General features: G+C 44.8%; 8 protein-coding genes across 8 annotated transcripts; 2 read left to right on the top strand and 6 right to left on the bottom strand.

Moving 5' to 3' along the window:
- Positions 1–499: 499 nt before the first annotated feature.
- Positions 500–1,723, bottom strand: JR316_0005602 (Transcription initiation factor IIF subunit beta; the record flags this gene model as incomplete). Its single annotated transcript, XM_047891359.1, has 4 exons — positions 500–610; positions 661–909; positions 956–1,543; positions 1,595–1,723. The coding sequence occupies 4 exons, from the start codon at positions 1,721–1,723 to the stop codon at positions 500–502; spliced, it is 1,077 nt and encodes a 358-aa protein (XP_047748708.1).
- A 1,116-nt stretch (positions 1,724–2,839) lies between these two features.
- On the bottom strand, positions 2,840–3,864 carry JR316_0005601 (uncharacterized protein; the record flags this gene model as incomplete). The annotated part of the gene is made up of 3 exons (XM_047891358.1): positions 2,840–2,885; positions 2,933–3,695; positions 3,750–3,864. The coding sequence occupies 3 exons, from the start codon at positions 3,862–3,864 to the stop codon at positions 2,840–2,842; spliced, it is 924 nt and encodes a 307-aa protein (XP_047748707.1).
- A 3,746-nt stretch (positions 3,865–7,610) lies between these two features.
- Positions 7,611–8,747, bottom strand: JR316_0005600 (Protein bem46; the record flags this gene model as incomplete). Its single annotated transcript, XM_047891357.1, has 7 exons — positions 7,611–7,696; positions 7,754–8,093; positions 8,147–8,212; positions 8,267–8,316; positions 8,380–8,420; positions 8,473–8,594; positions 8,658–8,747. The coding sequence occupies 7 exons, from the start codon at positions 8,745–8,747 to the stop codon at positions 7,611–7,613; spliced, it is 795 nt and encodes a 264-aa protein (XP_047748706.1).
- Positions 8,748–9,288: 541 nt separating this feature from the next.
- JR316_0005599 (Protein bem46) lies at positions 9,289–10,587 on the bottom strand (the record flags this gene model as incomplete). The annotated part of the gene is made up of 9 exons (XM_047891356.1): positions 9,289–9,356; positions 9,413–9,728; positions 9,787–9,852; positions 9,906–9,976; positions 10,034–10,068; positions 10,118–10,239; positions 10,298–10,401; positions 10,459–10,519; positions 10,570–10,587. 9 exons carry the CDS (start codon positions 10,585–10,587, stop codon positions 9,289–9,291), a joined length of 861 nt encoding a protein of 286 aa, XP_047748705.1.
- Positions 10,588–13,220: 2,633 nt separating this feature from the next.
- Positions 13,221–14,533, top strand: JR316_0005598 (uncharacterized protein; the record flags this gene model as incomplete). Its single annotated transcript, XM_047891355.1, has 7 exons — positions 13,221–13,372; positions 13,426–13,588; positions 13,648–13,750; positions 13,808–13,963; positions 14,010–14,104; positions 14,156–14,230; positions 14,288–14,533. 7 exons carry the CDS (start codon positions 13,221–13,223, stop codon positions 14,531–14,533), a joined length of 990 nt encoding a protein of 329 aa, XP_047748704.1.
- Positions 14,534–14,844: 311 nt separating this feature from the next.
- Positions 14,845–15,957, bottom strand: JR316_0005597 (Negative regulator of sexual conjugation and meiosis; the record flags this gene model as incomplete). Its single annotated transcript, XM_047891354.1, has 2 exons — positions 14,845–15,329; positions 15,387–15,957. The coding sequence occupies 2 exons, from the start codon at positions 15,955–15,957 to the stop codon at positions 14,845–14,847; spliced, it is 1,056 nt and encodes a 351-aa protein (XP_047748703.1).
- A 753-nt stretch (positions 15,958–16,710) lies between these two features.
- JR316_0005596 (uncharacterized protein) lies at positions 16,711–19,433 on the top strand (the record flags this gene model as incomplete). Its single annotated transcript, XM_047891353.1, has 3 exons — positions 16,711–16,776; positions 16,825–19,316; positions 19,403–19,433. The coding sequence occupies 3 exons, from the start codon at positions 16,711–16,713 to the stop codon at positions 19,431–19,433; spliced, it is 2,589 nt and encodes an 862-aa protein (XP_047748702.1).
- Positions 19,434–20,359: 926 nt separating this feature from the next.
- On the bottom strand, positions 20,360–21,203 carry JR316_0005595 (uncharacterized protein; the record flags this gene model as incomplete). Its single annotated transcript, XM_047891352.1, has 3 exons — positions 20,360–20,410; positions 20,473–21,019; positions 21,073–21,203. 3 exons carry the CDS (start codon positions 21,201–21,203, stop codon positions 20,360–20,362), a joined length of 729 nt encoding a protein of 242 aa, XP_047748701.1.
- Positions 21,204–25,239: the final 4,036 nt, after the last annotated feature.

The following is a 25,239-nucleotide window of genomic DNA, read 5'->3' as shown; positions in this document are numbered from 1 at the left end:
TATGAGGTCGAAAAGTGGTTAGAGCTGAAGATGAATATTTGAGCTCGACCTACACCTCCAATTTATATCTCATACATGTCCCCATTGTCTCCATAGAGATAGATGTTTTCTTGAAGGAACAAAGAGGGTACCATATAAGATGGACACTGCGTTGTGGCCAACTACAATCGTACTTGGGTACAACCCGTACACACCGCATCAGAAGCCATCAGCAACTCATGAGAAAACGAAAACCTGATATCGATGCCTGTGCTAAAGGGTGCATGCGCGAGAGTGGAAAATATGATTGCCATGAACAGATTAGCTTCACGGTGATGAAGAAATTAACAGATTCCCGGAACAGAGAGTGTTTCGTCCATGCACCTGGAGCCCCGGCCCGAAACATGCCATACAACACCGAGAGAGCATTGCCTCAGACAGAAAGAGAAATGTGATAGTTGATACAAATTACTTACAAGTGCACTGGTGATATAGGATAGAATAAAATGCGAAAAATGACCTATGAAACTTCCTCCATATCATCGTCTTCGTCGTCGTCGTCATCATCATCGTCTTCCATTTTGACATCACCACTGGTCCCAGCTGTGAGAGGCACATTCTCCGCTTTCATCTAAGCCAAGTATCAGCGTAATCGCTTTCCATCAAAAGCAAACAACTTACGCTTCCTTCTTCTTTGAAAACATCCTTCAATTCCCACAAGCCATTATATTCGCCACTCTTATGCAGCATTGCGATTTCTTGTAACACCTCCTTCAGGTATACCTCTGGTTGTTGTGTTTTATCCCGCAAAGGTTTAATAGACCAACGTGGAGACTCTCGGAACAGTGAGAAAAGAGCGTCGAGAAGTTGATTGCGAGGCATGCGGGCCATGCGCTCGAAAGCACCCTTGGCAGGTTTTGGTTTTGTGCGCTGTGGGATGTAAACAAAGGAAAAATATCAAGATGAAAGAACGCACAATAAGATCCCCAAATGCATTCCCAGACCCCACGCCAACGCCACTGCTCAGTCTGTTCACACCTCCTCTGCCACCTGGCACTCCAGCCTCGTCAATCATCCTGATCTGCCTCGCCGGTGTATTGGCCTTTCTATGGCGCTCTCTCATTTGCTTGCGATACGTGGCGGTAAGAGCCGGACGCATGTTGAATTCGTTTTTTATTTTCCCAGTCAAGATCGTCGTACGCGCACGGCTATTTGGAGGGGTGGGTTGGGAGGAAGATGAAAATGCAGACGTGGAGGCATCTTTGGGCCGTTCGGCGACCACGACCTGGTTTTGAACATCCTCAATGACCAAATCGAGTTCGTAGCAATCCGGTTCCGAACCCAAAGCCGTATAGGTTGTGTACGCGGAGGGGTCAAAGGTAGGTCTATTGGGGTTCTCCGGAGGTGGTGGTTGAGAAGAAGGTGGTATGGAAGGATCTCGGTTAGGTGGTAGGAACAACACAACGCGTTGCTTCCCGTCTGGTAGTTGGTATAGGCGTATCGTAGCGAGATGCACATCTTCTGCGTTCACCGCAGACCAGCGTTCCATCAAAAATTTGGGAACCTGGGGGCCAGCTCAAGCGCGTGAAGATAGGGTCTGTCTACTCAAGCGCACCTTGACAATCCATACAGCTCCAGAGCCCTGATTCAGCATCAAATGTTCATCGGGATCAGGCTGCGCATCATCGTCCTGCGCTGTTTCGGCGTCAAATGGCTTTTTTTCGTCTTCGATGGCACCGTCCATTCCGTGAAGTTGAAGACGTTGTTCGACTTCTTGTACACCGTTGTGCGCGTAGCTTTGCGGTTATCGGAGCTTGTGAAAAGTTTCAACCAGATAACCTCCTTCAATATAATGAATTGAAATGTACAATGAACGCTGTTGGGTTGGTGTTGGTTGTGGTACAACAAATACAATAGTCTATAGACCTACCTGGTTGGTTCGGAATGCAAATTTCTATCGGAGCTTTAAAATTGTGATTCAATCAATTGACAAGGTGTGTCCTTGGCGTCAATCAGACCCGGGAAGCTCCCCTATAACTATAAGCATGTCCGCCTGGGATCCCAATTTTTGCCCTCAAATCCGCGAGATTTTGGGGCTCAAATCCGCGAAACCGGACAATGCCCGATAGGGGATTTCCCGATTAGGAATTTTTTTTCAGCCCTGCGGGGCGAGCTTGCAAAACCACTCGACGGCTCGACAAGTCATTAACTGATTGCAAAAGAAACATATGGAGTAAATATTTAGGTGTTACAGGCCTCGAGGGGAAGGATTTTGAGGAGGTGGAACCTCTATTACTAGTTATCAGGATAGTGAAGAAATATGTCAGGGTAGCAGAGAAAAGACGTCTTCAAGTTTCACCAATATGCTGTATATAGGAAATGTAACCTTGCTTCGATTTACTACTGTGCGTTTCCGTTGATTTACATCGTCTACCGCTCTTAGATAATAGACGCTGGCCAATCATTGCAATCTAAGCGGGATCCCAGCCCCAAATTTGGCCAACAATTAGCTGCATCTGGGAAAAAATGGTTGCGGCATGCCGCCTTTGAACAATTACTACAGAAGGTTTTTAAAATATGGGCCTCAAATCCGCCAAACCGGACTTTTTTTGGCCAAAATTTTGCCTGCGGCGCCCTCAAATCGGCGAGAACTGGACAAAGAAATTGCCATTTTTTGGCCTGAAATCCGCGAAAATCCGGACATGCCTGTACGGGAGCTTCCCGGGTCCTCGTCAATCGCAGTTCCTTGTTGGAAAATTGCGTCTTGTATCGCAAATACATATAGACAATGTTTTTTAGGATGAAAAGGGTAGATTCTGCAGATTTTGGTTAAATTAAAAAAGTATTTTATTAGCTAGTACTAGTAGAAGACGAAACGGACAGCAGGTACTGCGGATTCGACACATCTACCGTTGAATAATATTCAAGAGTGATTCAACAAGGAGGAAGCGACCTGGAGAGTCGGGAGGGTGGCGGTAATCTGAACGGACGGCGGGGTATATCTTCAGTGCGACCTTCAACATCGTCCTCGCCTCCGTCACCGCTGTCTTCGTTGTCGGCGGTGTTCTGCTCCCCTTCGATCGAATCGTCTCCGTTGTCCAAGTTAGTGTCATTGTCTTCCACATCACTACTGTATTCATCATCTTCCCCGTCCTTATCAACACCGATATCATTGTCCATATCGGCCCCATTGTCATCGTCCCCACCTTCACTTTCGTCCCCACCGTCATCTTTCCCGTCGTCGTCATCATTGTCATCGTCTCCATCTTCACCATCATCATCGGGGTCAACGAGGGAGTTCAATGAAGCCGCGGGATCCGAAAGACCACCGTCTCCCAGGCCATCGTGGCTTACAAGTGAAGTTGGGGCAGACAAAGGGTCGAGAAGCGAGCCATCATCGTCTGTGTGGTCAATCAAAGTGTCAGGCAGTTCTCTGACAGAGACTCCATGAACAGCTTCGAGTGGATTAGGCAAGATGTGGATAGGTCGAATTTCGCGTGCATGCGGGAGGTCGAAAGTGTCTCCGACGGTGTTGAAGACACCAGTGTATGGGCCGAGAGAACCACCTGTCGTAGTTCCCTGCAAATGAGGTGGCAGGGTCGCTATAACAGATCCTGCACTCTGCCTACGGTTGACAATATCGTCTTCATTGTCCAAGACAGAGATATCATTGCTGTATATGTCATGCGCCTGTCCAGGATCACCGTTGGCGCGACCTGCAGTCAATCAAAGCGTCAGGTTAGGTCTACGTATGTTACAAAGAAGCTTACGGTTTACCGCATTGACTTCTGTAGTACCCAGTGGGGAGGTTGTGAGCAGGACCGGAGCGGCCAGTATGTTTTGGAAAAGGACAAAAGTGATGAACGCTACAGATAGCTTGAACATCTTTAAGTGCGATTGGATTGGAATAGGTTAAAAGAGTGACTGGTACGGGACACGAGAAACGACTGTGAAGAGGCAGGTAACTTGAAAAAGATACACTAAGCATGCATGTAAGCTTCACCTCTCGTATATAAAGCCGACAAATTAAGCTAGCCTTCTTCTAATGTCGTAACTAGTATTTGACAGGGGGCGTTAGAAGCCATTTACCGGAGCCAGTTGGCGGCCCTTGTGCTATGTAGTAGTAATGAGAGAAAGAATATAGAGATTCCAGAGTTATAAAATGCAAACAGGAGGATTTAAAATGAAGGCGAGTTCAAATGACGGAGTCTAGGACCCACAATTCAAAATCCAGCTGAAGATTTGGCAAAATACTGTGTTGGGAAAAGAAGTGCGCTGTCACTTCATGTTATTGAGCCTTAAAACGCGAATACTTAACTCCAAAAGGAGAGAATTTCGCTTCTGACCGATGACCCAGTGGTGGGCGGTCAGCCCATGAATGACGGTCATAAAAGTTACGGTTACCATCAAAGTCAGAGACAGTTAGTGACTGTTCATAGCGGTCATGACGTTACCCATTTGGCTGTCAATATTCAATGCTGACTCAGTGCCATCTGCGCTATTCCAAAATTGAACCACGGCATCAATGAACTTAGCGTATGGAATCCACTAGAGTGTTGGGGCTCTGGGCCCTGGGAGGACCATAGCTGCTAATGAAGTCAACTGACAATGCCTGATAGCATTCTTAGCTAATTGTGTACCATATTTTACTCTTTGCATCCCAACTTTTCTTGGTTTGGGCCAATGCAGCGTCCTGCGAGACTTTTCAGTGTATTTGGGAATATTTTAACCAACCGATTGCGTTTGTCAAACAGTACCCTTGTCGACCTGAGCGAGCTCAAAATGCATGTACGCGACAACTATATTCGATCTGAAGGAAAGCCTCGACTTCAAAGACAATTCCAAGCAACTCAAAAACACAAAGACAAAGGCAATTCTCAATTTGACTTGGAGACTCAAGCCGGGCAGTTGGCAGCTGAATCTAGCAACGGTACAGTTGATATTTTTTTTAGTTTGCTTCTATTATCTATGGCTAATATTACCTTAAGTTGGTGCTTGTAACACAATTTCTCCGTCTGTTGGAGTGTCCTTTGTCCCGGTATTTACCCCAACACTCACTACTAGTACCTTTGGACCCTTGAAGTCTGGACAACCCAAGGCAGGGTCATTAGAGACACCAATGCAGCCTTCTCGCGCTTTGTCATTCCGGAACATCATAGAGCAGCATTCCCAATTGCTTGAAGAAGACAGCCTGGATAATGAACCAGTAGGGCATTCGTCTAGATTTTTACAGATGGCTTTGACAACTCTTTTTGACTTTTCTTCAACACTGGACGGACCGCTTTAACCATTTTGCACATCTTAGCTTTCAAGACGAGTTGGCGTTGTATGATTCATTAGAACTTGATGCAGATGGCAAAGAAGATCTCGAGTTTGATAACACGACCGAAGATATTCTATTGAACTAGATAGTTTACAGACGTTTTTAATCTATCTTGTTGCTACAGAGCCAGTCCAATTCCCTGAGAAAATTCCTTTTATGGTAAAGTCGGTCAGGTCATGGTCATGGTCATGACGGTTACTGTCCTCGATTTACGAATTCGGATGGTTGCGTGGGGTTTCTGAATAAACTGCAGTTAATGCCTAAGTGAGTCCGTCAAATTAAACTATAGTCTATTGGCGGGAGTGGTCGGATTCAAACCTAGAGCGTAACGCGCGTCGCCTTTCGCGCTAAGTCGCGACACGCACATGTGATACGTGATTCTCGATTGGCCAATCAGATTTCAACAAGATTGAACTCCTTCTCAAAAACTTCTATCCAAAAACTCTCATCGATCACCAACTATCACCAATCGATCACGTCCAAACCACATCTCTGCAATCCACACACAGCCTTAATATCATTCAACAGACTAACCATGACAGAGATTTTCCTGGCTTCAGAATTAGGGACAAATTATACTCCCAGTGATCAAGAATGTTTCCAAATAAAACAGCAAATTTCCCAACAAACAATCGAGCTGAACGAGTTGAAAGTGAGGAGATGGACGCCGCTTTCACAATTTACGACAATATTCGCAAACAATACGACGCGCTGCTCACCACAAGAAGCGAATATGAAGCACTGTTGTCCCCCATTCGACGGATCCCTGTTGATGTCCTACGACATATTTTTTTCTGTTGCCTTCCCACTGATACAAATGCAGTAATATGCCCGACCGAAATTCCAATCCTGTTAACTCGCGTGTGCCGTGGTTGGCGCGATATTGCCTTTACGACTCCCGTTATCTGGTCCAGAATCCATGTTGCCACCCCACCTGCACCACCGATCCATGTCGCTGATTCCTGGATGCACAGCATAGACAAGCGATGCAAACTGACCTTGGATTGCTTTGCTATGTCAGGAGCATGTCCATTGTACATATCCTTCTACAGGCCCGACTATTATTCCCTCTCTGCGTACGGGTACAGGTTATTGGTATGTGTTGTCAATCTCACTCGGCGTTGGAAAGAAGTGGACCTCTGTTTAACTCAAAGTGACATCGCACGCATCTTTCAAATGCCTTCTTCGGCCTTTCCTATGTTAAAATCTCTGAGGATATGCCCTGTAAAGGATCTACGGTCGCACAATCATCCATATTCGGGTCAGAATAGCGGGATCTTTCAGGCACCGAATCTCACCGCCATCTCACTTCGAAACATTCCTGAAGATTTTTCAAAGTTACCTTTGAACTGGGAACGCCTCACCACACTGACTTTGGAAGGAGAAACATGTAAGTCGAGGCAGGTATCCGCCCTGTTGCACATTCTTGAGTTGTGCGGGCAACTACTGCAACTCCATGTTGAGATTGACCCCCAGAAAATCTTCAACTACGCACCCATCGAAAAAACAGTTACTCTTAGAGATCTTCGCTCATTGGTCCTTCACGATAACGGATGTGGCTTTTTAAATTGTCTCCAAGTTCCATCCTTGACCCATTTACAGTTTTTTTGCTGCCACTCTGCCACAAAAATCTCTCTAATTTCGCTTCTGCGACGAATCCCGGGTAGCCTTCAAACCCTCATCACTAACTGCACAATGTTGTCGAACGACGAGTTTATTACGTGTCTCCATCTCTGCCCCAATCTTTCCCGCTTATCCTGCTTGCCAAATCTCAGTGGTATGATTCACCATGCAGATTTCACGAATATGGCACCCCAACCAGCTTGTAACTTCAGCGACAACCTGTTGGACCTCCTGTGTACTCCAGATACAGCCGGGAGCATTTTCCTACCGGATTTAGAGGTTCTAGAGTGTACTACAGGAGCAGATTTTTCCGACCAGAAGCTTTTGGAATTCGTGCATTTTCGGCGAGATGGACTGCACCCGGAGGTTAGAAAGCTGAAGGCTGTCGCGGTACGCTTGCTTTGTGAGCCGGGCGATCCCAAAGTGCAATCTGCCCTGAACGACCTCAACGGGGAAGACTTCAATATCAATATACAATATCGAGAGCCTAAAGTTGTCCCAATACTATCCCAAGATCTATACAGTAATCCTCGCATTGGACTTCCTCGTCGCTCTTTCTTTCAACAGTTCGATTATTGAGTGCCATGACTCCTCTTGATACATATAGTTTGAAGAACCAGTGCATAAATACAGTAGGCGAAAGTTGAAGTAACGGAAGGGTAGTATGCTGGAAGTATGGTATATATCATTTCTGGATTGACCTCCAATTCTGGACACTATCAAGAAATCCAAAGGTCACAGTCCAGTAGCCGCTTTCTTCGTGTGTAGTACCTATACAACCCAGAATCAGTCACGAGGGAGTGCCAATAACACTGATCGATTGCTCACTGTGAAGGCCATCTGGAAAGATAATAAACTGGTCTTGGACAGCATATAGATCACCTGCTTCTTTTTCTTCCCCGCCCGTTTGTGAAGAATTCTGCAGACTCTTTGTTGCATTCCTTTTCTTCACTGCACGCCAAAGCGATTTCATATGATGCAGCTTTAGCACCTCATCCTTCATTCCCCCGAGAAGTAGAATGGGTATATCTTGGGGTATTCTCGATATCTTCTCCACTGAATTCCATTTATCTGGGCAAAAGACTGAGAGGGGCCATCCCACAATTGGGATATCTCGTACAACAGCTGCCAAAGACGCAAAGGTATTCTCGAGGATCAACGCATCTATCTGTGTAGACCTGTTAGAGGAATTGGAGCAAAACTAGGACATAAGAAGTATACCTTGTCCGAATTCTCGCTCGCAACATGAATTGCCACTGCGCCTCCTAGAGAGTGCCCATATAAAATCTACGAAAAATCTTATCGATGCTGTGCTGTAACATTGAATTCAGAAAATCTTACAATAGGTAGTACGGATAAGAGAGGATGGTGGCGGACGTAATCCACTACAGCTTTCCCGTCGTTACACAGTCCTGAGTACGTTCATTCACTGACTTGCACACACAAGGTCGAACGGCACCTTTTTTCAGTTGGGGTTCCTTCTGACAATCCGTATCTGTCACGGACTATCAGTGAACATGGACATAATTTGGATGTACTTATCTTACCCACGATATTCGGCTAAAAGAACATTGTACTCATTCCACCACTGAGACGCAAACGGTTCAAGAAGATCCCCGCGGTCGGCCGAGTTTCCATGAAATAGAATAATGGTACCTCGGGCATCAGCCTAGCATGCGAAAAGTCCGAGAAAGTGAATTAGTATGCTATAGAGAGCATAGCGCCCACCAACATATGTCTCGCTGTCTTTCTTCTGAATAAGATAGCAGCGAATCTTTATCCCATCCTCCGTTACCACCGTAATGTCCTCAAAAGGCTCCATTTTCAACTGCTGTGGGGTGACGGGTTGTCCTCAATGCATTTCTTAGAAAAAAATACGACGAAACAATTACAATAGCATACCAAGCTCCAGTACATCATTCATTCCTTCAAATCCCAGAGGATAGATGATCAAGCGCCGGCCATGTTTACAAAGCTGCGCAAAAAGCGGCCGGGCCACCACCAGCGTCAACGATCAATTACTCAGCGGTCGAAGAAATGGAAACAACACGGACCAGTTTGAACAGTTGAAGTTTTAACATGGATCACCAAGGGCATGCTTTGAGTGTCGGTAGACACTAGCCAACAGATTGCCAGCGCTGAGCGCTGTTGCGAGCTTTGAATCATATCATGTCGTACACATTTTCGCACGCTACGCGGAGCCGTCGCCTCTAAATTTGTGCAGTTTTCTGGTGATCAAAAGAGCGATGAGCACAGGTCTTACTGGCAATGAAACTGCCAGACGCGGCATGTTTTCAGATATAAAGATATACCCGGAAGACGGGTTTGCGATTAAAATAGGTGATGCGGGTAACAAGCATGAATCATTCGAGAACGGTCTCTAGAAAATGAAAGATAGTCTCCCAGTAGTCGAGCTGTAGAAATGTATTATCTACCAGGAATGATCAATTAGGAACTCTTATCATGTAATTTGTAGGGTCTACTCACTGTGGGATCCATAAAGAAAAACCTTGTACAGATCCTTCTGGGGAGGTTGATACTCTTCATTCGAAGGGTTCTTTTTGTTCTTTGAGCAACCTCTAGTTTGGGCTACCGCCCATAATCTGTCCATATGTGTGTAAGGTATCACCTCATCGCTTCGACCACTAAGCATCAATATAGGCAAAGACGTTGGGAGACGGGACAACTTGGCCAAAGACCTCCATTTTTGAGTACACAGCCAGGAAAAATGTCTGATGAGCGGCATGCCCTTCACGAGATCTGGTATGGATGTAAAGGTGTTCTCTATAATCAGAGCGGATACCTGTAATAAATTTCCCTGAGATACCATCCATACCCATGAAGTTTGACTGAGTACGTACCTTATTAATATTTTTATATGTGGCATAAATGGCTACACCGCCACCCAATGACTGCCCGTATATAATCTAAAGACGTGAGGCTGAGCATAAACGGCTGCACTCTGGTAAAATTATCGTACGATTGGTAAATCACGCAGCGTGCGGTGGGACGTTACGTAGTCTACCGCGGCCTGCGCATCGAGGCAAAGACCTGTTTGAGGCTCCGTTAGGATTTGAAATACCGTCCGAACGATGCTACGCCGCTCACCTCGCTCAGATGGCACGCCTTTGCAATGGCCATAGCTATAGGATAATCAATTTACAGATATTACTCCATGAAATTCAAACTAACCCGCGATATTCAAGTGTCAGTACAGCAAAACCTTGATAAAAGAATTTTGTCGCTCGAGACAGCATGTCCCCGTGATTCATTGCATTGCCATGGAATAGTATCACAGTACCCCTAGTTTTTTCCTGGATTAAAGCGAGAAGCTGAGTCGACAGTGACTTGAAAAACTTGATATTATCTCACGAGGTTGTCTTTCCGGACGAGATAACAGTATAGAGTCACTTTATCCTTCGTGACGAGTTGAACATCTTCGTATGGCATAGAGTACTCTGCTGGGGTATCCACGACTTTGGATGGAGTAAAAACGTTAGCAAGTGAAATAGAAAGAGCAAACAAAAATGTACTTCGTGGATATGCATCAAAGCCCGATGGATAGACCAGCATCCTTTGGCTGTGCCAAATAGCCTAGATAGTACTGGGTATGTTCCGTCTTTGCAGAAAAGCTGAAAGTTTACCTTCAGTATTGTCCACATCGTGGTCGTGGATGAAGAGCTACAATCATCCTCTCGCCCTCACGTGAATCTGTAGTTTTTCCGTGGCTAAATCCGAGATTCGTGGCTATTTGATCTAGAAACACGTTTTGCATTTGGAAATCGAGTTACATAAATGCCAACAAAAAGCACACAATCAACCACTTATAGCTATTTTCATATCGATAGACCTATTCCCTAAATTTACACATACACGAACAACAAATTTTATTGAGCGGAACATAAAATCTGAAGACGGCAAAATCACGGAAACTCGCAAAATCATCAATGAGTATTTACAAAAAGTCGAACTATGAGAACTAAGATCAATACCACCACATTAGCAGCAACCCTAAAGCCATTCCCTTCTCAAACTTGAAAGGTATGTCGATGCTTTGCTGCCAGATCGTACCATAGTTTGATATAAACTCAACATCGGAGCATTCCTTATGTAACTAGGTTACGCAAAAATTCAAGGCCGACTGTAGCCGACTGTATGAATATATTTTAAGATTGGGCTTATCGATATGAAAATAGCTGTAACGTGTATTTAACTCGTGTTTATTTGATATATACCAATGGGCGCTAGCAGTGTATGTGAAGGCAGCCTTCACAGAGGACTGAAAAGTGCTACCCGTGACGCTCCTGAAATGACAGATTACCTAACAGCATGGACTGAACAATTTCCGGGCCGACATGACAGTTTAAAAGTCCGTCGTGAGAAGTGCGACACGGCCGTCGGCCTGACTTGTCGGAGATTTAAAATTGTACGATCATAACTTTAATGTTATAACGGTTCAACAAACAATCAGTTACCCTTCAGCTTCAGTTCTAACTTTCTTGTCCTTTCGTCAACTCAAGAGGCATCATGAATACTACGATGACCGTACTCGCTGGATTTCCTTTTGCATATGTCCTTCTTGACGCAATGTTGAATGCGGGCTTTATGCGGTGTCACTGCTGGCAGTGACGGGATGCACGAGGCTCACCTAAAATATCCAACCTTCCTTCCGCGTTCCTTCTAGCGTCATGATTTTCGGATGAATATCTCTCCTTTCTTCGTCACAACTTAGAAGTGACTCTCAAAGGCAAATCCGACAACTCCAGGGAACGTTTCCATGTCTCCCATTGGGCTCGACAAAGCAGGTCCGACGTACAGAAAAGACTTGGATTTGGATATCGGGGCGACAAGTAAGTCTCTTGCCATTCATGCCAGCGAATCTTCCAGTTCACGTTCCTGTTCCGTGCCTCTCTACCGCCAATAATGAAAACAATTCTGCGATAGTAGGTTCAGATGCCGAAGTAAGACTGGAGTCACCTACAAAGCAGGTTTCTATGCGCCGGAAACTCACTAAGCGGCGGAAGGATCCAATGGAGATCAGAGAAAAAACATCTTTTCTTGGTTCGTCCACAAATTTCTCTCTTCATTATGATCTCTTATCTTACTATTCATCACACTCCGAGAAGACCAAATCAAAGCAGCCTTCAGGCGAGAAAGAGTCTCCGAAGTCGCTACCCCTAACATGTTACTTCAAAACAAGTGTTTCACCGCAAAATTCATACCATCGTCTATCGATAGGTATAGAAGATAAGGGGATCAGGTCTCTGCGCGCCTCGTTTGCGAAATCAATCAGACACGTGTTGAATAATCTTTTGTATAGTTCACGTTGGATCTTGATCTTCTGTACTATTGATTGTGTTTACGCACGTCTTCGAATATTACAGACGATCCCAAGTTTAATATTTCCTGGATTCAAGGGCACGAGGATGACAAGCCAACCCTGCAATGTCACCTCAACAATACCTCAATGCAACTCATCAGATTCCCTCATTTATCCCTCGACCTCTTTATCAATCTGCCTATCTTATCAAACTTATCAGGCGCGACTCACCACAGCTCTCTATTTTGGATGTCCGGACTCCGCCTGTGTCTCGTATATGCCGGTTGATGTTTGGCCTCTGTCAATAGAACTACAGCTGCTGACGCGCTCAAGATGATCAATATCATTCATATTCAGCGCTCACGTTCAACTGTCGATCCAAAAAGTCCCTGTGACCTGCAAATTCGATTTGTACACGCCACTTATTCTTAGCAATAAGACCCCTGATTGCACTTGAAAGGTACAGTTTCAAGTCTATTCCCAAGTTATTCCTGTACCGAATCATCATTGCAGTCCTACAGTCAGTGGATCGTTAGCGAAGCACTGTTACTGCGAGGATTAAGCGAGACGCCCAGGACAACGCCGAGGTCTTACAGTAACCCTCATGCGCCCACAACTCTCCTCAATGTGCTGGCGTTTAAAGCCACCCTCTGTTGAGCTCCATCAAAGTGAGGCGTTAAAATGGCCACACTTACCCTTAGTTTGGTTTTAGGTTCACATGAAATCAGGTACTGGATCACGCCCTACCAGCCAGCAAAAATACTCCAGGAAACAGAGCTTTAGGACTCCTCCAAATCCTGTTCCTAAAACACTGACTTTCTTCCCGCACTCGCCCCTTGAACTGACGCGAATCATTGCGCAGTTTAGAGTTTCCTCAAAATAATGAGATGCTTCTAGATAAATAGGACAGATTTTTTCTACGTAATACCCCAGAGGAAACTCTCCTTCCTAGATCTAGACCTCAAGATGGGTACCATGAACGTCAACCAGCTCAACTACGTTGCAGATCTATGCGAGGCTGCACTTTATGGCGAGTCCCTGAATTTCTCTCACTTCGGTCAAAAAATTAACATGAAGCTTGAAGGCGCTTTGTCGCTCTTGATTCTTGTCGTCATTTGGATTTTGCTGTAAGCATTATTGCTCTCGCCGTAGACCCGTTTAATGTAGAATCATTTTGTAGAACTGCTAAGAAGCTAGCCAGGATAATGCAAGTTATGTTTGGGGCCAGCATCCTGATGTGGATTGTCTCAACCTTGCACTTGGCTGCTCTTATTCAGAGGTTGTCACTTGGACGAACTGAGCTTTGGGAAGCAAAGGCAGCCGTATCTCTCGCTACTCTACAGGTAGGGTTACGACAACCTGCGTACAGCTAAACTTCTAACGACATGGCTTCTCGTGATAGTTTATGATCAGTGATGTTATTCTCATATGGCGTGTCTACGCTGTATGGGGAAGAAGCTACTGGACCACAATTATCCCTTTCATCTTGATGATCGGTGCAGCCGGTAAGTTATCTGTTCCCTTTTTTATTACAGTTCTCTGATGACCTATCGTGATATCAGCCGTACGATTTTCGGTTGTTTCTAACGGAACGGCAGTACTTCTATTCGTATCGGACCCCGCCAATTTTATTATCATTGCAAACACGGCATATTGCACAGCACTCATTGCAGGAAGGATTATGCAAGTTACTTTTACAGATGCTATTAAAATCTTGGGTTAATATGTCATTTTACAGTTACCTACGGTCCAGTTCAGCTGAAGATTCGTCGGCATTGGGTCCTCGAGGGAAGCAGAATGTATACGAGCGTGTACTCCTTATGATCATTGAGTCTGGAGCTCTTTATGCATTGTCAATGGTAAGAAACACTATACATACGTTATTAAACTACTGATGCGAAAATACCTAGATGGTGTGCATTGTCGTCGACAAGGTCCACAGTCCCGGAATTCACGTCATTTTGGACATCACAGTCCCTCTCACTGTACGTGATGTTGGTATGAGATGGGACAGTGATATAACTTACGAATATTACATTCAGGGTATCCTCCCGACCCTCATAGTTCTTGTTGTCCACTACGAGCTTGTACCAGGGACGCGCGACAGCATTTCTAGTGTCATTGGCGACTCCGAATTCCACGCTGCGTCGGGTCCCACAGCTACTACCCTCGGCATTGATGCTTCGTCAAGTAGAGATGATGTGGGATCAAAAATAGCTGCTAGTACTTTGAAGATGGAACGCAGCGAAGATGATATAGGGGATAAATACAATAAAAGCATGGTCTGAATTACGTGGGCTACTAGTACTACACACGTAATATCTCTTATTTATGTATTTTTAAACCCTCTATGTAATATTGAGCCGTTTAGGTCAATCGTGGATAATTAGGTGCCATCGAATCTTCTGAAATCGCATGTCTTGTGTAGTACATTCCGTAGTCGGATGTTTCGACACTCGAGAAAGGGTCGGAAAAGTTTGTCTCAATTGAGAGCATTGAATTATTTGAGTGAGTAGTATGGCGACCCCGTTGAACTGCCAAATTTGTCTGACTGGAATAGTGAAATCAGTCGGAAGTAACAACCAAGTGCTCGAGACAACTACTTTGAATTCATAGCACTTGAGTCAAGCTTTGCAGCTACCTCAGCGGCAGAAATCCTGTGTATCAAATTTGTGCGGGGGTACGAATTCATCTTTACATCAAGAAACTCGTCATAGATGTATACTGGGAATTCAGACCTTCTTGCAAGAGTGGCTATACAGTCTTCAAACATGACTATGTCCGAGTAGAAATTATGAAACTTTTTAATGGCTATGCGGAGTTCACGCACGGTTTGGCCATATTCGGAGTGAATGGCGAGAATCTCGACAAGCAGTTCCATAAACTGACGGGAGACAGGGAGGGTAGATGCCAGAAAGCCCGAAGGGTTTTGCAAGTAAGCTGCGAAAGCGGGGTCATCGAGAGTAGCAGACCGCCACGGGTTACGACCAGTCGTTATGTTGAGAAAGATGATGCCGAGAGACCAAATATCGCTGAACCGAGGGTAGTATCTACCTTCTGGTGCTAACTGTCCCCCATGGCACCCTGAACATGCAATCAGTTTATATACGTAAAACTGTGAGCAGGCCTAAATATTGGTACCTGGAGCCATGTAGAACACATTGCCAACGTTAAACTCCTCACTAAGGGTCTCCCACGTAGTAGATTGCCCAAAGTCAGTAATTGCAACACGAAAGCCATCTTCAAAAGTGACAATGCTTGCTGGGTTTAGGTTTCGATGATAGATACCGAGAGAATGGATGTATTCGACTGCGTCTATTAACTGGAGGAATATGTCTTTGATGAGAAAGTTGTCTCCAAGGTAACGGCCACGTTGGAAAATTTGGGTGGACATATAGTCGTCTGAAGCAGATTCCAAGAGCACGCATAACATGCCGTCCTGCTTAAAGGCGCGATGTAAGGTAGCAATGCCAATGTGATCCGACGCAAGTTGGTGCAGTAGAACTCCTCGTATGAGCATCTGCCTGCAATGTCCAGGCGAGTCAGGAAATACCAGGCATCTGACGGCATACGGTCTGTTGTCTCTGGGGCTTAGTTGCGCTCGGTAGATGCCAAGACCCTGTACTTCAACAAGTTTTAGAGCCCCATTATCGAGGATTGCCCCGGCGGGTGGGAAATGTGTTGTTGCAGGTTTTTGAGCGTTCTCGGGCATGAACCAAGCATGGACTATTCAAACCTTGCTTAGAGTTGAAAACAAGGACCTTTATCTTTGTTTACTATCAATCAATGTTTGATTTTCAGCCGCTGCTGACCAAATTTTCCCGTCCCTTTATACATAAGTAGGCCTCTTCAGTCTTCTTGATACGAGAGGCTATGTATCCGGGATCAATCTGGGCCGATCATGTCACCTAAAAAACTTGTGATAATTTCAGAGAAGTAAAACTTGAGCTTGTACTATTGTCCGAGCCTAAGTAATTCACATTGGATGTATGATACGGAAAGATGAGAGCAATGCGAGTAAATTTTTTTCCGAAACTAAGTCGGTATTTGGCGAAACGTGGTAATGATAGTATATAGATAATAGTATCGGGATCACAAAGATTCAGAGAACTAAGTATTTTCTGACTTGACATAATCCACAATGACGAAGGCTTTCGAATAATGAGCAAACAACGCTCATAAGGCTTCCAAATAAAAATAGCAAATCAATGTGATGTACATCCTTGGAACATTCTTTTTGAGCCCAGTTCTGTTCGCATTCATTTCCGCCGAGGAGCTTTGATGTGCGCAGCTCTCTGGCACTGCACGTCAAGTTCTTCAACAGTCTAAGCTTATAGAGGAAGCTTGTATATATACTTCGGAGAGCGTGTCTCCAACGAGGTGGGAACAACAAACACTGTACAATAAAAACATGACACCATTAGGGTAGGGTAGACTTTCTTCCCCAACAGTCTCAATTCTAGCAATGGCGCATATGTTTGAAGGGGCTAAAAACGTAATTATACAGGGTGGCGAGTTTGTAGCTAAGACGGTTTGTTGCAAGTCTTCTCCTCGATTGCTCTAACTGAAACACTCACAGGTTCAGCATGGTCCACAAACAACCAACGTTTTCAACATCACTTTTTTTCCGCGCCTTCAAAACGAGCGTCTGAGAGACGCCGCCGTCAGCCGGCCCAAACAAAATCATACCTCTCGTTCCGGTCCAATATTTCCTGAACCACTTGTCGATGTATACGGTCGTGATGAACTGGTCGATGAACTGGTTGTAAACGGAATCCTGGCCCAATTCAAGTCAAAATCCGAATCTAGAAAACATATACCCATCAAAGGTGGCCATGGTTTAGGGAAAACAACGCTCGCAAACAAAATTATTCATGACTCCCGCATTGTTGACTTTTTCGGCGACGCAAGGCACTGGGTGAGCTGTCAAAAAGCATCAAGTATCGAACACAACCTCAAGGGTCAAACATTACTGGAGTACACGTCAAAAAGCCTGAATTTGGATCTTTCAGCTTCAAATAACCGCCTAAACGACATCGAGTACTTCCTGAAGAGGAACTGCATACCCCGCATCATCGTATTCGACAATTTTGAAACTATGTGGGGGCCCGTGGAGGCAGGAGAAGACGTTGCCAATATTATAAAGGTTTTAGCCCGCTACACGCAGCTCCTTATCATTATCACCACACGGTTTGCTTACCCCCCTGCTGTCCACTTGGGAGTCTCGTGGCTACCATTCGATACACTGCAGCCACTATCATCCGAGGCAGCTAGAGATTTATTCCAGTCCAAGTGTCCAAAGAACGCCATCGATGACAGCTTGGATGAGCTGCTTGCAGCTATCAACTATCTACCTCTACCCATTGTTCTTATGGCTAGTTTGGCACAGGAATCGTATACCACCTCTAGGATTTTGCAAAGGTGGAGGAACGGACAGCAAAGCGTAAACCCTGCCAGGAAGTTACTTCTAGGAGGTGACCGAGTAAAAAAAGGCCTTGCCACTTCGATCGAAATGTCGCTCGAAGGTCCCCTGCTGAAACATCACCCCGCAGCGATCGCACTCCTACGGATAATCGCATGTCTGCCTGGGGGGATAAGAATAAAAAATATTCGAGAAATAGCTCCTGGAATCCCGAATGTGGATGACGTTGAAGATGTTCTCCGACAAACTTACTTGTTACACGAAGAAAACGCCCCCACAGGAAAACCGGATGACCGAGTTCTGCAAATGCACTCCACTGTACGCAAGCATATGGTAGAGAATTACCCCCTCAATGCACAGCACGAAGTGAACATTAGGGCGTTTTACTTCCAACTTATCTGCGCTGCAGGAAATGACCCCGGAAACCCGAATTTCCTGGAGTGTGCTGAGCGCTTATCGAATGAATATACCAATGCAGAGAGTGTTCTTTTTGGGATGCTAAACGAAGATGCGGAAGAAAGGGATTTCGATACAGCAGTCGAAATTGGTTTGAGATACTGTAATTATCTCATATGGAATACGCCGAAGACAGAGATTGCACAGAAGATAGTCGATCTCATGCAAAAACGGCAGGATCATCGTGGCCGTGGAGATTTGGGGATGCCAGTGAAGCCAGTGATGCGTGAGAGTTTGGAGGTCACATCTCTTGAACCAGACGCGAATCCCAAGGCAGACAAAGAAATCATACAACATCCCATGTATCCACTTGCGTTGCTTCGTCTGGGAGTATTGCACTGTCGACTGGACCACTACACAGAGGCGGAGAACGCGCTACAGGAGGCATTGAGGAGTTGCGATCCTTTAAAGCTACCAGATTGGACTGCCGAGATTGAAAGTGAACTGGCACAAATTTATCGCATCCATCGAGCTAATCACAAGGCAGCAATAGCCCTCTATCGCAGCGCACAGAGCCACTCTGGAATCGAGCCACGCAGACGAATAGCAATCCAGCGCGGGCTGGCAATCGTGCATTTTGAGCAGAATGATTTCGATGAAGCATTGAATGAACTGAACAAAATCAAGTATATCTGCTCGGCCAACGACGTACCCTCATGCGAGGCGGATTACAAACGGGAATTGGGGAGAATACTCAGAAATCGCGACCCGGCACAGGCAATCCTGCTCTTGTCAGACGCAGCAGAATATTATAAAAAACATGGCCCACTCAGAGAGGCGGCGATTTCGATTTACCAGAAATCCATTGCGCATCACATGCAAGGCGAATTCGATGAAGCTGAAAAAGGCATAATGGAAGCATTTGAGAGTTTTCGAACGTTAAGGAACGACGCACAGATGGGATATTGTATATACCAACTCGCCTTAACAAATGCAAAACGCTGGAGGGCGGGCCGCGCATTGGCACTGTTCTGCCGCGCAGAGTCAATGTTTGCGCATATGGACAACAATTTGATGGAAGGATTGTGTTTGAAGCAAGAAAGTAGGATCCATTACTGCCTTTTACGCTTTAACAAGGGTAAAGAAGCGTATAATAGAGCAATTTCTCTGCTCAGCAAGCTGTCATCAAAAGAAGCAGAGAGATCTGTGAAAGACTTACAATCCATGCAAATTGCTATCCAGCGGTATCAACGGTATGCGGTAGTGCTCCTTGTTGTCTGTGCATCATGTGTGATTGCCTTCATATCTTTAGTTTGAAAATCTCTTCTCTCGTCTATAGGTGCCAGCGGCCATCTATCAAAGTTCAATAATTTCCTAACAAGATGTAAATTTGTGAAAATGTTTCTTACATTGTATATGGTGATCTAGATTCTCAGTAGATTCTGGGACCAATTGAGTTATTCGATTAAACTGGCTAGGCGGACAATACTCTGAGCGATAGCTACCCCTGCTTGTCGGCGTAGAAAATGAAAATTACTAAAATGCAGATTTTCATTGACACAAAACCACATACCGGGAATCAGCCTCTACTGAATGGCAGATACAAAATAAGATCTTTTGATATAGTTGCAGCGGGAAAGTGTACACATCCAGTTATGCATTATGCGGGAATCTGGATTGAGCAGCGTCGCCACAGACTAGTACGTGCCACTGCAACTAGAGTTGGGTATGATCCTGAGTAACGTGTGTAACTTTGAGTGAATCAATATATACAGTCAGACTCACCTAAATACCTCGAACGACGAGCATAGATACTGACGAGGCCGAAGTTGAGTACTTGAGTACTGAGTGAGCACCAAATTTGAGTTTGACCGTCAAGAACCAAAACAAGAGCGGACGTGACCAGTGCTGCGCGATTACATAATACATTTACTCAGGTGTGACCGTGACCAGTGTTGGCGTGCCGTTCTTTGCACTTTCTCCCTCTAATGATAAGCCATTTTCTACGGAAAGTTTTCTCGCCGTCCGGACTGCCAGATTTATTAGTTTCTTGTGTACCCACGGTTCCCAGCCATGATTCAAAGGTTGCGTGAGTGTGACGGAAGACATGTGGCTGGTACGTTGTTCTCAATCTCTGAGAACCTGCACTGGATGATATACTTCTCAATACAACTGACTATAAACCCATTCAGATTCTCAACATTGTTATTTTCTGTTATTTTCTCACATCTTTTCGGTACAAATCTACTTGGCAACGTAAAATCTTACGCAAGGGAACTCCGGTGTGTGCAAATTTTTACACATATGTTGCTCGCTCGGTCAAAGCCATTTCACGTCCAACTTCAAACTGTACGCAATAAAACTTCAGCTTCGGTGTTGGGACGATTTAATCTGATAATGCACACTTACAGGGGTCAGTGCTTTGTCGAATACATCGACCCCGTGAATTATCCCTTCCCACTGAGCCTGGCCGACATTGTTGAATTTCGTTCTTCCCAAAATAATGTATTTCTGGCTCAAGAGGTCATAAACATGAACAGAAAACGCGAAATAGCGACTTGCCATAGGTGAATCATAGATCGGAGCGGTCATGGTGTAACTGAAAACCTTAACACCGTTGAGATAGAGGTAAATCTGGTTGCCATCCTTGGCTAACGCAAAGTGGAAATCGACGTTGGGTCCGGGCGCGGTCACTGGGGCGAAGACATTGATGCGATTGTTCACTACATTATCCACCATGTAGGCAAAGTAAAGTTGCATGGTGTTAGGTGCAAGAGCGAAGTTGAGGAGCGATGTATTGATATCGTTAGACTCGAATGCGAAAAAAGTGCGCCAATCGGTTGTGCCGGTGGCCCTAAGCCACCCTGCGACCGTGAAGGAGTCGGTGAGATTGAAAGTCGAGTGAAGTGTGTCGTTCACAAAACTGATAGATGGATCTGTTTTCAATGCTCCTCCACTGAAAATCAAGTCAGTAACGAGAAAATTATTTCAGCTTATACCACTACGAACTTTAACGACAATTGATACGGAAAGCTCCAGATAGGGTCTGATCCAGTGGTGTTGACAGGTGCATAATGCGCGGCGACATTAGTAATAATGCTGCTGATAGCAACAAAGCTCGAGAGAGTAAAGAATTGCATCGATGAAGCGCAAAGGAAAAGAAGAGTTGAAATTGTTGGGAGTCGTCTTTTCACTGCAATCTTCCGCCAGTGTCGAACTGTTTATATATGCGTTCTGGCAATTCTGTCTCCAAAGATGTCTCCAACGAACGTGATTAAATTATACTAAACTCCATGAGTATCGGCGTATTTCCATGTCATTTTGTAGTACCAATCTAACAAAAAGACCACTGCCAGCTGGTACAAAGTTACGCTAAAGTGTGCGTGAATAGTTTGAAGATAGTTCAGAACCAACCTTTAGAATTGTATGCAAGAATTTGTATCCGGCGTTTAGAGACTCCGCTCGAAGATATGTAGCGTTTGAAGGAATAACGGTAACACGAATCGTCTTGCTGTAAACGCCAAATTTCATTCTCCCGAATAGATCCTTCAAATGGTCTGCAAATCGAAAGCTTGGTTTCTTTGCATGCTGATCCTTGGCGTAAGCCTCCTTTTTGAAGTCAATAATGAGTTTAAAAATTGATAGTCCGCTTATGTGATAAAGCTAATTTCTACAATGGCAGCCGGGCTAATAACTAATGCGAAGCTTTAGTATATCTACTCACCTCGAAGTCATCAAACAAAATTGCAAGCCTCACCGGGGGGGATAGAGATAAAATTCACCAGAACATTTCCTCTGGACATCTAAGTATCGACGAAGGCGGGTTTTCATATTTTGTGACACAGGCCTTGAGATATTTCGTATAGTCTGGCAATATCTGACTTGGGGGGAATATAGTTTGATGAGGGAGATCGACAATGGAAGACAGGTCTAGCATATATAGCGGGGTTACGTACAATAGTTTGAAACTTACCTCACATCGCCATCGCAAGTAATGCTTTACATCGGAAGGTCACCCGTCGAAGATCCCGCTCATTGCCACATACCCCCTAACAATCAGTTATTTCATCTAGGTGGTTAGAGTGTTAAAAAATGGTGTGTGGTTTGTACGTTGATGCAAACGCAAAGTTACACTCTTCTGGAAAGGCCTGGCCAGAAATACCAAGATCCAACAAGCAAAAGCTCAGGATATCCGATTGAAAATCTACTACGTTGATAACCCGTGAACGATTCCAAACGATGAGAAAAAAAATGACAAGTGTACTCACTTATCAACTTTGTCGGGCAGATGCACTGAGCTTGAGTGATATTCGTCATGGAGTTCTGTGCTTCAACTCTACATCTTTGTGTCCTTCGTTCAGGGGAGCCAGCGACAACAGTTGTCGTCTGTCAACAACAGAGCACACAATCGAGCTGTTAAAGTGGCCCAGGTCATACATACCTGATGATGTGGAGCAGTGGAATAACAGGAACTGGTATGAAGACGTCGAGAATAGAGGAGAGGTCAAAAGGCACCCCGCGACGTGAGCTCGACGAGATGGTGAGCAAATTACGTAATACGGCTATCACCGGGTATACTGCCGTGCGCAGCCGCGCGCTCTCTGAACCCATTTCAAAACTCTCCGCCTTCCAGCCCTTCAAAAGCTTCTTTTTACAAATGGCAGTATCTTCTTTTGTATGTAACTCGTCTTCGCTGGAGCCATATAATTTTACAAGGCTTGGTATGAGAAGACTTGGAAACAACCACAAGATCGTCTCCGGACGTAGGTTTGACTTTCTATTCCTGACGAATGTGAGTCCAGATGGGAACTTGTTGTCGATCTAGTTTTTCAATCATGTTTTGAGTTGATGTCGATGGAATTTCTCTCATCAATTGGACGACAATCATAAGTGCTGATCGAGAGGCTAGCTAGACCCAAGTTTGATATTTGATTCGTATTTTGATTCCCAATTTTACGCGTTGATGTGGCCACTTTACAACACAATTTTTTCTCACTAGACTGTAACTTTGTACGTATCGTTGTTAATACTAATATACGACTCCTCAAACTGAACAGCTTTGAGGGAATTTATTGAACTTCATCTTTGCAATGAAGGTAAAAACGGATAGAAGACATAAATTTCTGAAGTGTCCAAAGTAGTTTGTTTTCACTCAGGGGTACTTGTACAACGACAAGCCCTGATCATGAGCTTTCCAGATCAATAAGGGCTGATTATGAATATTCGTATTACAATTTTATGTCCTGAATTGTTGGCTGATAGTTTTTTAAGCGAGGAGTGTTCTTTGTTTAACTTTCATCAAAATATACTGTCATATATTGACAGACCAATGCGATCTTTTCTTGTACCCACGTTGACGCTGGATCCGGAGAGGTGGGAGATCACAATACAAGGTTTCAAGTTTAAAACTGTGACGAACCGATATAAATCCCTGGCACGAGAAAATGATGCGAAACATACAAGCGAAGCTATTCTCTAGCGCTTGCTGCGTTTCGAAGCTGCGATAAAATTGTAAACCTCGCACTTTGACGCTGAATTTGGGCGTCTTTTGAGCGCTCGTGTCGTTCTTTCACACCGTGGGTTGATATAAATCGCGCCAAAGCGCTTTGAGAACAAAGACATACACTGCACGAGGCGGTATTTCTTACCCAATTTGATGCAGGTCCGGAGACGAATTGGCTAAGTTTTATTGGTTTCTGCCAACTTGCGTTTCTGGTGCCACAGAACTTAATTCCGTATTGCTATCCCCTCATGGAGTTTTCACTCAACCCATCAAAGGCAATTTATCTTGAAGGAGACGTTAAGCTCAATTAGGGACCCAAAGCTGTGGTATGTCATGAGTTATTTCAGAACCCCGATGAAGATGACCCAGTGGCGTTTTTCTTTGATCCACAGTGCTCCTCATAGTTTGTGGGCCTGATATATAAGATAGAGCATCTCTCGTCTTAGGTGTTAATTATCCTATTCGAGAACAAGGCATAGCAGGAATTTTTAAAATTCATCAAAATTTTCAAGATCACTGCCGTTGACCAACCGAATGGGGATTACGAGTAAAGAATCATGCTCGGTTTGTGCCTGTATTTCCTAATCTGAGGCAGAGTTATTTGATCCCCAGGGCATAGCTTGCATAGCTACATCCATAAAGTTTTGAGATGATGAATGCGAGTATATCGTATCACAGAATCCGTGACGCTGAGAGAGGTTAAAGCGGTAGTTACTATACATCAGCGCAGCATTGTCGACGCTGTCTTTTTTTAACAATGTGTGTGATTAGCACACAACGCTAAAAACAACGGCGGGGCACTACATGCGATGTGCATATAACGGTCGTATTAGCTTACGATATCTGTGGGTCCATTAAATGATGACCGGCATCCAAAGGGCTCCGACGGAACTTACCCTCCATATTTGCCCCTTTTTGGCTCATATCGGCGCCTTTCTGTCAGGGACTAGGACAATGCGGCTATGCATGATACTAAGGGCACCATCCATGAAAGGTGAGGAACTTGTATGTCCTCGATCATAGTAGTCACAGTGGCGTGTATATCCCGGTCCACAGAGTAGCACATTCTTGGACAAAGCACAGACCTCTGATGATGATTCTCAGGTCTTGAATGAAACGTGTATGCGATGCTTTCGGGTATTTTCACTGCTCAGTGACGTACCAAAAAAGACGATATTTTTAATGCGCCTCATCATTGGGTAATAATATCACTTCACAATCATTATCCGACATTATCAGTGCATTGAATAAGCATCCAATCAAGAGACTGCACTCGGCAGTCAGAAGACTGTCCAATTTCACCCTTTTTGTAAGGTTGACGGTGAAGGAATGCTTCACTGGCTATGTTTGTTGGCTTTTGTTAAGTCACATAATCGTGGATCAAAGACTTGTGGATGTGATGGAATAGGGCGATACACTCGTCACACAAGGAGATGGTCGCATAAATACATCGCTTCATAGAATACCTCATTGAGTCACTGGATAGGCTAACATCTAAGGATGCAAGTAGTAGAATGTGGTCCTGTGGACGTGGGCGACTAATTGTTACTGATCTCAGGGCTCGCCGGCGCCTGGCGAGCATGCTGGGGTATCAAAAATAGCCGTCGGGTACCAAACGTCATCAAATGCAAGGAACGACCAGGGTATTCAGGGAGAAAATAAGATTACAGGGC

The sequence above is a fragment of the Psilocybe cubensis genome, chromosome 5 (assembly GCF_017499595.1).
Source record: "Psilocybe cubensis strain MGC-MH-2018 chromosome 5, whole genome shotgun sequence".
NCBI lineage: Eukaryota > Fungi > Basidiomycota > Agaricomycetes > Agaricales > Agrocybaceae > Psilocybe > Psilocybe cubensis.
Note: the sequence above shows the minus strand (reverse complement) of the source record. Positions and strands in the feature narration are given on the sequence as shown.